The sequence below is a fragment of the Lepisosteus oculatus genome, chromosome 6, assembly GCF_040954835.1.
Source record: "Lepisosteus oculatus isolate fLepOcu1 chromosome 6, fLepOcu1.hap2, whole genome shotgun sequence".
Classification (NCBI taxonomy): Eukaryota; Metazoa; Chordata; class Actinopteri; order Semionotiformes; family Lepisosteidae; genus Lepisosteus; species Lepisosteus oculatus.
In genome coordinates, this window is record NC_090701.1 from 18,040,410 (window position 1) to 18,056,089 (window position 15,680).

The 15,680-nt window shown below is 38.3% G+C and overlaps 1 protein-coding gene and 1 long non-coding RNA gene across 6 annotated transcripts in view; one reads left to right on the plus strand and one right to left on the minus strand.

The window, feature by feature from the left end:
- rreb1a (ras responsive element binding protein 1a) overlaps positions 1–2,958 on the minus strand; it is a 73,551-nt gene extending 70,593 nt beyond the window's left edge. For 3 of the 5 annotated variants that reach the window (XM_015354591.2, XM_015354594.2, XM_015354593.2), the window contains exon 1: positions 2,624–2,958. In XM_015354591.2, coding sequence (XP_015210077.2) covers positions 2,624–2,663 — 40 coding nt within the window. In that variant the 5' untranslated portion in view covers positions 2,664–2,958. Of the gene's footprint in view, positions 1–1,652; positions 1,960–2,275; positions 2,355–2,623 lie in introns of those variants that run through there. The other 2 variants (XM_015354596.2, XM_015354597.2) reach the window with 2 other exon arrangements.
- Positions 2,959–13,357: 10,399 nt separating this feature from the next.
- LOC107078263 (uncharacterized) lies at positions 13,358–14,394 on the plus strand. Its single transcript, XR_001479205.2, has 3 exons — positions 13,358–13,446; positions 14,004–14,070; positions 14,319–14,394. It is a non-coding gene; the product is annotated as an uncharacterized lncRNA (long non-coding RNA).
- The last annotated feature ends 1,286 nt before the right edge of the window (positions 14,395–15,680 follow it).

A 15,680-nucleotide genomic window follows, 5' to 3' on the forward strand; every position in this document is an offset into this window, starting at 1 on the left:
ATTTCTAGTACATGGCAGATGTCAAATGCAGACATACATATTGAAAACTACAATACTTCATCTCCCTAGGATAGAAGTTTCAACAATTCCAGAAGATATGTTACCATTCAATGAGTGTACATTAGCAAAAGCTTTTATTACAACTGATAAATGTGTTGGAGAAGAATAAAAATACTTCTAAATTCTAGACAGCTTTCATTAATTCTGCAAAAGTATAACCATGGTGTGGGCCTACAGCCTATTTCTTTAATGAGTGACGACATATCAGAATATGGCACAAAAGCCATTTCATTCATGAAATGAGCAGTATTATGGCTATTACTTTTCCATATTATTTTAGAAAAACTCGGTAGTTAAAACCAATTTAGAGAGTTATAAAGCAATAAACAAAGTAACCTGATTGAAAACACGAGGTTTTGGTGTGAAATTAGGGTTAGCAGGGCTTTCCCAGTCTTTCACCATCTCAAGATGTGTATCTGTTCTGAGATCTTAAAGTACCCAGTAAGACATATATCTCCCAAACCATTTTCAAAACTGTGGAAAAATGAATGACCAGACTCCAAAACCCAAGCACTGAACACAGACATCACTTGCTGAAGACACACCCTTCAATACGATGTGCATCAATGCAAAAAAGGAGTTGGTACTCCCTACAGGCCATCAACTAAAAAGCATATTTTTATATGGAACTGTATCAAAAGTACAAGTTGAAACGACCTGTACTTGTAGGCTGGGTTGGTTTACTAAGGTGCTGTTTCTTTGGTTTCCTGCTTCACCCTCCTCAGATGATGGGGAGCGTCTGAATTAAGAATATCAGCCTGACAAACACGCCTTAAATGTTATTAATCTTTTCTCTCAAATACGACCTTTAATACAACCAATAGCACGGTCGCAAACAAGTCAAAACTGTCTCGCCCAGGTAAAATGGGAGTAGCCTCAACAGTAACTGTATGAGAAAACCTTCAGTCAAGCCCACTAATGGGATGACGGATCCCCGCTGTTTCCAGTCTATCGCACTAACATCGTTAAGTGAGTCAAACAGACAGTCACAATGGTTTTCTGCACCTTACGAGATAGAAAAAGAAAACACTAAGTACCAGAAACGCTGCACGGTAGTTCAGCAAAAAAGTTTAACAAAAAAAAGATAAAAATTGAAACAAACTAAACTTACTGACATCTTTTCTCTTTCCATTTAGCCCCCCCAAAAAATAAAATAAAATAAGTACAACATATGCAGCTTAGTAAAGGGCTATTCCGTCAAAATATGTAGATGCAGAAAGTGTGTGTGTGTCGTGTTTCTGCTGCAGGCCGAGTCGAGAGCCGTGTAGAATTTCGTAATGGAATGTGAACTGCTCATCCGGATAGTCTCTTACTCTTAGTCCTCATTCTGTCTCCTTCCAAGCAGCAAAAGAAATGCACGTAAAAAACGCAACGTGAAGGCAATCGCTGTTTTATTTCACACACCCCGACGAAACACTCTTCATCTTTAGCAAAAAATGACAAAAGTTTTTTTTTTCCTCCGAGCTAAATAGTTAAAAGATCCTAACTAAATACTATAAATTAAAAGAACAAGAATTAAACACTTAAAATGTAAAAACGTCACACCCCGCAAAAAAACGAAGTAAAAAGTTATGCAAACATCGGAGACTTACCCTAAGCAGCATCAACTGGGATAACGAAATGCTAATATGAAGAAAAAAACTTGCTTAGCAACCATTAGGTTGCAGTCTCCTAAGAGACTAAAACTGATCAATTCCCCCTCTGTGTGAAACGTCTGCGCGTCCCACATCAGAAGTAGACTATATCAAGCAGAGTGCGCAAAACTGACCTTTGAATTACTGTATTTGCGATGCTACCCCCTCGCCCCCCCAAATAAAAAGTAGCACGCAAATACGCAACTTATGAATGTGCGTATGTTTGTATTCTTGGTGGTGATGCTAAGCGACCCATCACAATTTTAGGAGCACTCTTCAATTCGTATTGGTTGTTTGTTTTTTTAATCTTAACTTCCTCCTTTTGACGATGCCTGTATCCTAATTATCCTTAAAAACATGTCCGACTGACTAAACGTCATATGACGGAAGGTAATTGGGGGATAAAAGAAATGCCGAACATAGTGAGTTTATTTTTTTTTCTTGATTTTGCAGTTAAAAAAGTAGCTGCTTCTCTGCAAGGTCAAAACGTAAAAGGACGCATGGCCCCTAAGCCTTCTGTTCCGATCAAAGTACATTAAAGATATGGATGCTCCCCGCGACAGAAGTAATAAACTTTGTACCTTTCGCCAAACCGCATCCTTCCAAACTAAACTTTGAAAAAAGTTCGTACCCGATCGATGGCTGCTGTTTTTCGCTTGCATGAGCTACATGTCCAGGTAGTTAAAAATAAATGTGCATGAAGGAGACCCAGTCAAATTCCAGAGCTCAGACGGTTTAATCATGGATGAGCATCAGGTCCAGGCGAAACTAGGAAGCAGAGAAGTGTTGAGAAAACTAAACATCCTCTACATCTTTTCCAACTTTTCTCAACTTCGGTGTAGCAAGATAGTTACACTGACGCTTCTTAAGAAGCGAACCGAATGTCTGTAACGAAAAGCAGAGTTTAGAAAAATGATCCGAGTACTTACGTTTGACTTTGTTGGGGTTGGGCTGCTTGCGCCGAGACATGATGATGATGGTGAATGGTGATGATGGACTAAGAAAAAAAAAAGCTGCAAAGTTGTTCCGGAGAGGAATCAAAATGGCGTTTCTGAGGATGTGCAAAGTTCCCCAAACTTTATAATTCCCTTTCTCCCGATTTCTTCCTGAAGAAGGAAGATGGAAAGAAAGAGTTGAGAGACTGAAAAAGTCTCACTTATTTAGCTCTCCTCTCTCTCCCTCACTCCGTCTCTAAGCGCAGCGCTATCCTCTCCCTAAACCTGATAAGTAGACACATCACGTGTTGCTCCTGCTAGTCTCCAGGGGGACGTGTTACTGAGGCTGCTGCCACTACATTACAGCCAGTTACAAGCATCTCTTCATACAGGAGGGGTCTCTATCGAGCAAAAAGAAGGGGGGAGAAAAGTTTATCGAACTGCCTGGTACCATCCCACCCACCTCCTTTGTTGCTGAAAAAGAGAAGGAAGTGTGTGCGTTTTTTTTCTCGTTGAACTTTACTTCGATGTTAAACCGGTGTGTTGCAGCCTCCATCTCCCTGAAACGTGCTGAAGTAATATGAGACTAGATAAACAAAAGCAGGTAATTTCAAATCACTACTTTTTATGCTAAAAGGAATTTGAGCGGCTTAAAAGCATCACTAAAATTGCCCAAGCATCACTGTTATGACATTCAGCTGGCCAGATGTATTCAGGTAATTCTTTTTTTATTTGTATTTACTAAAGAAAAAATAACTTTGCTAACGTCCACTGTGAGATTCAGAGCTGATTTAAAGTACACGTGGCATAAAACTTTTGACGCACATTTAAAAGCCACGAACTCTCCTTTCTTCTCGAACAACACATATAACATTTGGAAAAAAAAACACATATAACATTTGGCATAATGTTGTCCATTTCTAATATAGACGTATTTGACGGAAGTAAACAAAATCAATATTATAAAACAGGGCTAGTGGGGAAACTACAACGCAGCTTTATACTGCGTGAGAAGTGTAAGTCTCACCAACCTTGCATGATGTTTAACTGTCTCAACTCTTCCTTCTCCTTGTTTAATAATGACATAAATGCAATAAATGAATGGTATGCATCCAAATCACCTGTCAAAGCCACAGTGATAGATGCGAGGACACCTACCTGTAATTTGAAACACTGGCCAAGAAAGCAATAGATACGTGTGATAGACTTGATATTGAAAACGACTGATGTGTTTTTTTCCCCTAGTTCCTGATTAGACAATATGTTGTCTAACCTAAAAAGATAACCCAGACTGCTTTAAGACACCCTCAAAAGGCATTGATGAAAGTGAAGAAAGTGTCTCAAACTGCAGAGAAAGCCTACTGTCTGGAATGCAGAATGCAATATACCAATGTGCAAAATATAAATTGAACAATACACGTTCTTTGGAAAAGTGATGCTTTCATTTTTTTTAATTCTAAATATAAAATTGTATTTATTTTTAAATTACAGAGTTCGTAAATGTATCTAAATATAAATCAACCATTCCAATGTGGACTCGCACCCCATCCAGGGTGTATCCTGTCTTGCGCTTGCTATTTGTTAGGATAGGCTCCATCTCCCCTGCGACTCTGAATTGGATAAATGTATAAATGGGATTTATTATGCAGTATTTCCCCACATTATAATTATGAACCCTTTGCTACCATTATTATATGAGCCAACAGTACATTCACTTTCATTTCATCACAAAAAAAAGAGGTTACCTGTCCAAAATCTCACACTATATGTGTTTTTACACAAACTGCATTTTTCTGTAGATGCGTTTGGGAGGTAAATCTTTCTACCTGCAAAACAAAGGTATAAAAACCCATAGAAGTAATTCCTTAACAGCAAGCACAGATTATTTGCAAATATTGTTCCATTACCGTGACAGCTCAATACGAGCTTTTGCATTATTAGAAACGGACATTATCTGTCCAGATATGGACTTGCAATACATAGTAGCTTTGAAATCAAATGAATTTTCTCGATTCTTCACTGAAAAAAAGTATTTTATGAGACCCATACTCACATAAGGGCTAGAACACAGTTCAGTGCTAAAAATGACAACATTCTACATTCTTTTGGAGTGTGAATGTTTTTGGGTTTAGAAAATGGGTATCTTTTACTTTGTCCATAAAGATATTCCTTGCTGTCAGATAATACTTTTGATGCCTCATATCTTCATTCTTAGCCCCTTAAAGCAGCAGAAACATATCTGGTTGATTGGCTTGACCATAATTAAAAAGTTTATAGCATATTGGGAATCGACAGATTCCCTTTCCTGACATCACTGGATCCTGGCTTATCTTGCTATTATTTAATGGGGTTCTCGATTGCTTTGATCCACTGTGCTGGGTATGAGAAGTAATGGGGTTGGAGAGCTGCTCAGTGGGTCTACTTATCATTACGTGGTTCGGCTATATTAGCTGACTAATAGAAGTCCTTTGGAAACTTAGAAGGGTATGTCACACATTGTGGGATTTTTGTATGGGGGTGCCAGTATTGAAATGTTGTATTCCTTTGCTCCTGTTTGCTCGATCCATCCATTTTGTAACTGCTTCTTCAAATTCAGAACTGGAGCCTTTCCCAGCAAGAAAGGGGCTGTAGACAGAGTACAACCTAGAAAGGATAAGTCATTTAATGAGGCTAAGTCATTGCAGGGCAGACAGACACCAAAACAGACATAAACGCACTCACACCTAGTTTTCCAAAAAAGCCAATTAATCTAGCAGTATGTTTTTGGATTGTGGGAGGAAACTGGAGCACTAGGAGGAAACCCATGCAATACAGGGAGAACATGCAAACTCCACACAGAGAGCTGCCCATGTCCATGCAGGTAGCACCCCTGGACCAATATGCTTCCCTCTCATTTTGACACTTTTAATATTAATACAAACGGACACACCCCAATGATTACTGCAGTTTTATTTTTAATGAGAAGTCCTCAACACAAGGTTAAAAGCTGAACTGTTTGTGGCCAGTAATACTGGTATCCTTTCTCATCATGTGCCACACGCTTCCTCAGCTGTGTCACACACAGAAGAGATGAGGGAACTGGGGCTTATCAGCTGGCTGTCATTAGATCATTCGTGCCTGAGAGCCACCAACATAGCGGCCGTATGTGATCCAAGTGAGAGAGTTCAAGATGTACGTAGTCTGAGACAAGGAACTGAATTTGTTTACAAGCTGTTACAAGCCTGAGAGCTAGTAAATTTAAGATCTGTGAAGATGTAACTGTAAAGATCAAAGATCTTGCCATCTTCAAATGATTTAATCAAAAAGACAGCAAAGCATTCACATTTGTGACAAACTATAGACAGGATAAAACCATTATATTGTGGGTTGCCGAGCGCCACTGTAGAGAGACCCAAAGTTTCTAGAGATGGGTGATTGATTATTTCATTTTGACCACATACAGTGCCTTGCGAAAGTATTCGGCCCCCTTGAACTTTTCAACCTTTTGCCACATTTCAGGCTTCAAACATAAAGATATAAATTTTTTATTTTATGTGAAGAATCACCAACAAGTGGGACACAATTGTGAAGTGGAACGAAATCTATTGGATTTTTGAAACTTTTTTAACTAATAAAAAAATGAAAAGTGGGGCGTGCAAAATTATTCGGCCCCCTTGCGTTAATACTTTGTAGAGCCACCTTTTGCTGCGATTACAGCTGCAAGTCGCTTGGGGTATGTCTCTATCAGTTTTGCACATCGAGAGACTGAAATTCTTGCCCATTCTTCCTTGCAAAACAGCTCGAGCTCAGTGAGGTTGGATGGAGAGCGTTTGTGAACAGCAGTTTTCAGCTCTTTCCACAGATTCTCGATTGGATTCAGGTCTGGACTTTGACTTGGCCATTCAAACACCTGGATACGTTTATTTGTGAACCATTCCTTTGTAGATTTTGCTGTATGTTTGGGATCATTGTCTTGTTGGAAGATAAATCTCCGTCCCAGTTTCAGGTCTTTTGCAGACTCCAACAGGTTTTCATCCAGAATGGTCCTGTATTTGGCTGCATCCATCTTCCCCTCAATTTTAACCATCTTCCCTGTCCCTGCTGAAGAAAAGCAGGCCCAAACCATGATGCTGCCACCACCATGTTTGACAGTGGGGATGGTGTGTTGAGGGTGATGAGCTGTGTTGCTTTTACGCCAAACATATCGTTTTGCATTGTGGCCAAAAAGTTCGATTTTGGTTTCATCTGACCAGAGCACCTTCTTCCACATGTTTGGGGTGTCTCCCAGGTGGCTTGTGGCAAACTTTAGACGAGACTTTTTATGGATATCTTTGAGAAATGGCTTTCTTCTTGCCACTCTTCCATAAAGGCCAGATTTGTGCAGTGTAAGACTGATTGTTGTCCTATGGACAGACTCTCCCACCTCAGCTGTAGTTCTCTGCAGTTCATCCAGACTGATCATGGGCCTCTTGGCTGCATCTCTGATCAGTCTTCTCCTTGTCTGAGCTGAAAGTTTAGAGGGACGGCCAGGTCTTGGTAGATTTGCAGTGGTCTGATACTCCTTCCATTTCAAGATGATCGCTTGCACAGTGCTCCTTGGGATGTTTGAAGCTTGGGAAATCTTTTTGTATCCAAATCCGGCTTTAAACTTCTCCACAACAGTATTACGGCCCTGCCTTGTGTGTTCCTTGGTCTTCATGATGCTCTCTGCGCTTTCAACAGAACCTTGAGACTATCACAGAGCAGGTGCATTTATACAGAGACTTGATTACACACAGGTGGATTCTATTTATCACCATCAGTCATTTAGGACAACATTGGATCATTCAGAGATCCTCGCTGAACTTCTGGAGTGAGTTTGCTGCACTGAAAGTAAAGGGGCCGAATAATTTTGCACGCCCCACTTTTCATTTTTTTATTAGTTAAAAAAGTTTCAAAAATCCAATAGATTTCGTTCCACTTCACAATTGTGTCCCACTTGTTGGTGATTCTTCACATAAAATAAAAAATTTATATCTTTATGTTTGAAGCCTGAAATGTGGCAAAAGGTTGAAAAGTTCAAGGGGGCCGAATACTTTCGCAAGGCACTGTATACATATTGTTTGTTCAATGAAGGCATGCTTAGAATATACAGGATGAACGTCTAAATATCTCAGCACCTTTCCCAGATCAGAGGTGGCTACTGCTGACTCCATTCTACAAACTACTTGCTGAGAATAGGAAACATATAATTTAAAAAACCTGATGAAGGGTGAGCTCTAATCCTGATGCCTGGATCTAAAGGAACCCAACTCTCAACAAACCATGAGCCTAGATACAACAAAACATTTGTAGCAGACCAAAGAAGAGAGATGTTTGCAGGCCTTATAGCCAATTGCTGTCTAAAGAAGGATGTATCCCCATTACCAAACCCATTACTGGATCACAAAGTATGGTTCTGATGTCTCTGGATATTTAGAAAGCTTTTAACACAGATGAGAAGAAAACAACAGCACAATGAATTCAGAACATTTGTAGGTACAGTAAGTGAACAGCAATTGAAAACTAATGGAAAGCCAAATTAGTTTCACAAGGTATAGCTAATGAAACTAATAATAACTCTTAATTGCGGAAAAAAAACCTAAGGCGTATTAGAAAGCTATTTTTTAACTGTGACATTTTATCCCTGTACTTTTATCTAGATTTGGTGGAGAAGGTATGATGGTTCAAATATTATAAGAAAATATTGTTGTGGACAAAAGACAGTAATCAGTCTCTTGAAATCTTCTAATAATACTGAATTTTATATAGGCACATGATACAATTCACCTACTTTTAAAGAACAGTGGCCAACAATATAAGATCGTGTAAAATATTAACATCAATATGCTACTATAATAATATCGCAATGTCATGTAATTGTCTTGAATGCGTTTAAAGGCAACTGCAATATCACACAGATGATTTAATGTAATTTACAATACATTTTATTGCATTGTGATATTTAATGTAAATGTATCATATTTAATGTAAATCATATAAATGTAAATCATATAAAGGCATGATAATCAGTTATTAAAAAATAACTATATTTTTTGTGCTTTATACAACATTTTGTAAAATAGCATATTACGTTTCTGAAACAAAAATGTTGATACAAAAATAAAAAAACAGGGTCAAAAGTCTGATATATATGCATCACTGTAACTAAATCATCCAAGACCAGCTTTGTTGCCAGGAATGACTTTGCTCCTTAAACAGTAACAAATGATGATCATCCGCAGCGATCCAATAGCAAGTTGTACACTGTAACAGGAAGGCTGGCTTGCATGTTGAAATACACACAATGCTTGCGAACGAGGAGCTCGGCTTCCAAGAATATGCGTGTGGGGGCAGATTCTAGTCCCACCCTCGGCGGATTCCACCCTCCACATGCTATGAACGTTGGAAATTGCATCAGTCTTTTGAGAAATAAATGGACAAGTAGATTTGGCTGCAAAGCTAAGTTTGTTTGCAAATCCCTCGTCGGGGGAAAGTTTCGGCGGCAGTAGAAACTGTCTTTCGCCGTTGTTGTGCCCTGATGGCATCTTAGCTGTTGTTGGCTACCCTCCCCCTAGCGCCTCTCTGGGTCACATGAGATGAACACCTGTTGGTAGTCTCACTGTTCGGTGATAAATTGGTGTGTAACCAAATGCTCCATCTTTACTGGTTCAAGAGGCACAGCGTAATATTAAAAGAGCACTTTTTAAAGTTTCAGTTAGTCGAACGGTACCTTATTTCTACTTTTTCCCCCACTCGCACCCGTTAACTTCAGCCTTCCAAATGCACACTAAACGTATTGTACATGTCTGCGGGCTGCGATAATGCGCTTGCATTTTTGAACTAGGGAAATGAGGTAGATCGTCGTGCTTAAGCGATTTTTTTTTTAAAAAAAGGCGAACAGTAGCACCGCGAACAACATCACGAAGCGGAAACTTCTACGCAATAAAATCGAAGATTCAACGTTTCAAAAACCTTTTTTCAAAACTGGGCGACTTGAGAAGTAAAAACAACGCTAACCGTTTTCACTTCACAAGCGCAGTAGCATCTCCCACCCACCCCCCGACTCCCATGCCGCCGCATTGCTCCTGTGTAGTCGTGTTGAAATTAATGACCTGTTGGACATTCTTTCGCAAGCAGGGTACCAAACCAGGGGTGCGCAGGCGCACTGCTCGCTCCTAAGTTCAGCGCTTGAGGGAAAAAAAAACATACATGCGCTGAACTTGTTATCAGGACCGCTGCAACGCGGAAAAAAATAACCCAAACACGTTTCTTAGATATTTCTTGATGTTGTTTCCCAAATATCTGTTAGGGCGGCTCGCCGGTTTTCCTTTTTTAGGATGTATACTAGTTTGAATGTTAGCCTTAATGTAGCAGCTGCAGGAACAGGCATAGATAAGGACAGAGGGAGTGGTAAAGCAACCCGTATCCCATAGCAACGGATGATTTGTAGGTAATACTTGTTTGTCGAGAACTGCACAACTTGTGATTCGTCAGTTGTAGTCACACAAACGTATCGGTGTTTGGTGTTATATTCACAACCTCGGCTTGGCAGGACGTCTCGTATTTTCTTGGTTGTGCATGAGTTGCCCGTGACTGTAACTTGTTTATCGGACTGTTATTTGTGAATTGAGTCCTACTTGTGCAGTTGCCGAAGAATTTCTGGCTCGACTGGTTTTGACAGTTTGTGAACCACGATTGCATTCCTTTGTGCTAAACTGCATTACGACTTAATTTCGACTTGCAACAAGAGAAAACACGATGGGTTTGGATGGTCTGATAATTGGAAACGTACCTACGTATCATTAATGTTTCCCTTTGAATTTATCGCTGCCAAGGGATCCTTTCTACTTCCTGGAAGACATGCTAAAACTGCATGCATTTCACAGGCAAAATTAAGGGCACTCACAATTGTTGACTCACGTTGACTGATGCTCCTGCTTTAAGGTTTTTGATCCTTAAATAATGAATTACGTTTGTAAAAAAATCTGAATGCAACAAATTACACAACTAGTCTCTAGAAAACATTAGGATTAAGTTAATACAATAATCCTAGTTTTGCTAGATTTAATTATTAATAATGTTTCTAGAATTTAATAACATTGCAAGTAGATTTTATTAAATTCTAGACATGTTTCTCTTAGAAAGTTTGCTTTCTTAGACCCTGACTAAATGTCATATTCGATTGAAGGACAGCAAGACAAAGCTCAATATAACACATAGTTCATCCTGTCTAATGTGTGAGTTCTGTGATCTCAACTTGATGCCATATTTTAAGTCGCTCCTCTCTGCTGCTCGTTTATCAAGTTATTGTCATTGAAATATTACTGTGCTTTCATTTTAGCTGTGTCTATGGCATTGAGCCTGTCTTGCATTATTTTAAATCATGTGTCTCTTGCGACTTCAGTCTTGGCTGCCCCGCCCCCCCCATAAACACAAAAATAAAACTTGTCAAAATAATAAAAATAATAGCTGTTGGTTTACTTTCAGGGTCTCTGCAGGGTAACAGCATTGTAGCCAAATCCATTTTATGTCTTATAAGTTTACATATGGGGGCAGCATGGTGACACAGTTGTTAGCTTTGTTGCCTCACAGCACTGGTGCCCTGGGTTCAGTTTTGGACTTGGGGTTATGTCTGGGTGGAGTTTGTATGTTCTTCCTGTGTTCATGTGGGTTTCCTTCACTGTCCAAAGACAAACTGGAAATTTTGTGTGATTGTGTATGTGTGTCTATGTGCGCCCCGTGGTGGTATGACATCCCACCCAGGGTGAATTCTGCCTTGTGCCAATTGTGAAGGGTCCAGCTCCCCCACAACCCTGTGGTGGATCAAGGGGTAAGCAAAATGGATGGATGGATGGAAATTTATATATGCTGGTACACAAAAGAAATGCACCACTCAGGTTGAATGGGTTTAATTAAGCATTTTAAATATACATATACCTGTGCAATGAAAACAAAACATGTCACACAGACGCAATGCAAAACTTAACAAAGATAGTATTGAGTATGACATTATTGGCCATTAAGACAGTACTTATTGATGCATAGTCCTGATCAGCCTCTGTACAGACTGCTGTGAGACATTCAGTTGAACTTCCCATGGTGCTGCAGCCAGCTGACGAATCTTCACTGTGTCACAGTAGTGTCACCTGCAGATGGCATTGATGAGCTGGTCCCAGGGTTGCACTTGGTGGCCACGGCAAGTCCCTGCCATATCTCATGTCTTCTTGAACTCATGCCATTGTATTCCTGGCAGTGTGTGGTCTTGCATTGTCCAGCTGGAAAATCAGCATTTCTGGATTGACGTGCAGCAGGAACAGAAAAACTGTTGGCTCAAGGAACAGGAAGAGTACAAGACCCACCAAACAATGAGCAGGTTACAACACTCACATTGGGGAAAAAAATAATAATCTATCATTCTAGAAAACAGGACTGGGGCAGAAAAGAATTAAAATTAGAAAGACCCAATTTGTCAGGACGTGAAGGAATTATAATAAATTGAAATACTTTTGTTTTTAATCCATAGTAGAAAATAAGGTCACATACATAATGGAGACAGTGGTGCCAAATTCCAACAGTCACATCAAATTATATAATAAATGAATAGTTTACAAAGAAGGAACCAAGAAAAAGGGTCTACTATGTTAAGTTCAATGAACCGGTAACTACTGTCCACTTGGTAGCTCCATCATCACGATGGTCTTTTTCTCCTCAAAGTCAGGAAATGTGAAGGAACTTAAGTGCATGCCGGTACTAAAAGACATAATTTTGACTGGAATGGTACCTGATGGCCATTTGTTCATTGCACATAGTTTAAAATATCAGCATAGCAATAAGCACATGCATTTCCAAAGTAAAAATAAAGATGACTAAAAAGCTCTAGTCAATCAACATATGTGAGATTGGAAGGCAGCTGTGGCTGCCAGGCACAACCACTAATATGCTCTTAAAGATGCTTGTTTTGAAAAGGATGTTACAAGAGATGCTGACAACTTAAAAAAAAAAGCAACGTGTAAAAATATCCAAACACTAAAAACAGAGAATCTGAATGGATTTGGCATCATACTGATATTTGTTATGTTGATTTATTAATTTATTGAGTTTATGTTAATAAATTAATTATAATTTTCGATATCTAAAAAATAATTAACACTATATTAGTGTGAGACCTTTATTATACAGTTTACTCCTCGTCTAGTGGAAATACCCTTTTTTGCCTGATTAAACACTCTTTTGCAGACACAGGTCTTCTTTTACAAAGCATATTCAGAACCGAGGCAACTGATTCAGGGTCTATCTTTATCTCTACTTGTGTAGTAATGACTTGTTCCCAATAGAAGAGTGATTGCTTTCTTTGATGTAAGCTAAAAATGAAACAATTGTTTAAAAAGACTTCTGAAAATAGTAGATATAGGATGAAAATAGTAGCATTGTGTTGTAAAGAAAATAAAATATGAGTAATCAAATTATGAAATATGCATTTTTGTATAATGACATCTTGTGAAGTGTTATGCAGGAATCCCAATTTACAATTTGCACAGGCATATTAATTTCAGTGTGGCATACCTAAAGTGATCAAATGTTTTGACTGACTTTTCAAAATTCATAAAGAAAAGATACAGTTCTGTAAAACACTGTATTCACTCAATTTAATGTACTGGAAAGACCAAAATAAACCTTTGGCACTCCATTTAAAAGATATGGTTTGATTGTTATCCTTTGTTCTTGATAGGTTAAAAAATTCCTGTCGGCAAAGATAAACACCCCATTACAACTTAATTTGCAGGAGCAACTGATAAAAAATGTGCACTTTGATCAAGGTAAGTCATTAGAAGTGAAGAAATCCCACTATATACTTTATATATTTTACTGGGAAGAATGAGAGTTATCACTGAAGTAGAGATTTTATTGCTCTGATTATAATGTTAAACCAATGTACTGTATTTTTAAATGATGAATCTGAAGTGGGCATTTCTCAACAGAATGGAAATTACAAGATACAGTAAGATGTAGAGGACTAAAACAACTGTAAAAATCAGACTATCAGTATGTTCCCCGCATATTATCTGGGTTGTTATTGGTTAACAAGAGGTCTGGTTATCTCTCTTTAAAATGTTACTTCTAGGTACAGATATTCTATGGACTCAGGGTCTAGGTAATGTAATACATTACTCTAACTACGGCAGATATACTGTATCAGAAACAGAAACCCCAAGAAAGATGGACGTTGAGACCTTTATTGTTCAGCAATATGAGTAAGAAATAAAAAAATGAAATTGAAAATGGATACTGAAAGAAGTATCTACAAGAAGGCATAGTCATTTTCTTTCAAAAAACACAAAACGCATGATAACAATCTGTGTATGTTTAATTTCAGTTTTTCATGAATGACTTCAAAGGTTTTTGAGACCCAAATCAGCTTCACTTTCTCTAACACCAAACAGGTAGGAGAAACATCGAGGTAGTTTTCTTCAGAAATTGCTTAAATAAGTTGAAAACAAACAAGTTTTCAAGTCTTTGACTGCCACAACAAAAATAAATAACTATGAAAAGCATTTCACTATTTTCCTTGGTTCCTTTGCATGAAGTGGTTGCAATTCTACATTTGTCCAGAAGGTGCAGCAGTAATCCCCTTTGCTATGTATTCCACTTTCCCTGAACTAATCTACATGAATTCTGTTTTATTACTCAGGGCTGGGAAGAAAGTACTCAGACAACTGGGCAAGTAGGTGATCGTATGTTACAAAAAGGTCTGCATGTCTGGTTTTTAGCACTACTTTAAATTATTTAATTCAAAAGTAAGTCATGTTTAAAGATGAATCATTATTTATGAAGAATGAAACTAAAGTAATCACTTCATTTTGTTTCTCTAAAAAACGGCTGATTGAAAGTATGAATGTCATCAAGGGAGTAAAATGACAGAGGCTTGTTGTCTCAAAAACGAGGTAAGATATACAAGCAAAAATGGAAAACAGACTCTCACTGTAGAAAATCGGTTTTTATTATTAAAAACTGAATCAAGTCTATAAGTGGTTACAATATATTCTGTTTATTACTTGGTTTAACAAAATCATCTGACCAATTCACAAAATCCTTTGAGAAACACTACATTGAAATGCTGCATGGATGTGTTTTTTAATATTCTATTGAGAATAATCAATCATCTATCCATCCATCATCAGAAAGCTATTTTACCCCAGACAGGTTCACAGTAACCAGAAACAAAACTACATCCAAGACTTAGTCACCTCAGCCCATTGCAGAACACAAAAATAAAACACACAATCACACAGAGACAAGTTAATGGCACCAATCCATCTATTTGTATTCAGGATACCAAGGATGTGAGAGAGCAGCACTAAATAATGTCCCCTGCAATGGAATCAAGCTAGAAATGATGAGATAAGAAAAGACAATGTTTTCACACAGAAACAAAAAGATTGTTGTGTTATTACCTCTGTTAATAATTAATAGTGCGATATTTGATTACAGGTGATTTTTAAACTTAAGTTAGTACAAAAATGGACGGGTATTGATGTCAGCTGTTACCCTTTTCTGTTCCTAGTTCATTTGAAAGCCTTGATTTAGACTTGCAGAATTATGCAATTGTCTTGAGACAATAAGATGCAATTAAGAGGCCTGATACAGTACATGTGCCACAGTAGATAAAGCCTCCAGAGAAAAGGAACTGGAATCCTAATTGAGCAAAATGATAATTCCTAGACACCCGTGAATGCACAGGAGACTCTCAATGGTATTATGTAATAGCATGAGCCCAAGGTACCCTCTATACAACAAAATAAAAGCAATGCCTCTGCAACGTTGCTGGACACTTCAGTGCTACTAACTGAGAAGCAGAACTCAGCTGTCCAGCTATCTATATTTCCTGAAGCTCCTACAGAAATAGGATAGCACACAATTATTCTTAGCTTGATTCCTTGTTTTCTACCACAAACTGTACATTTTGAGTGAGGTGGTAGGTAGCAAAGCGCAAACAACATCATTTCGCACAATTTTCGGTTCCTTTTCGTATCTGTGTTGTACTGTGTCAGGA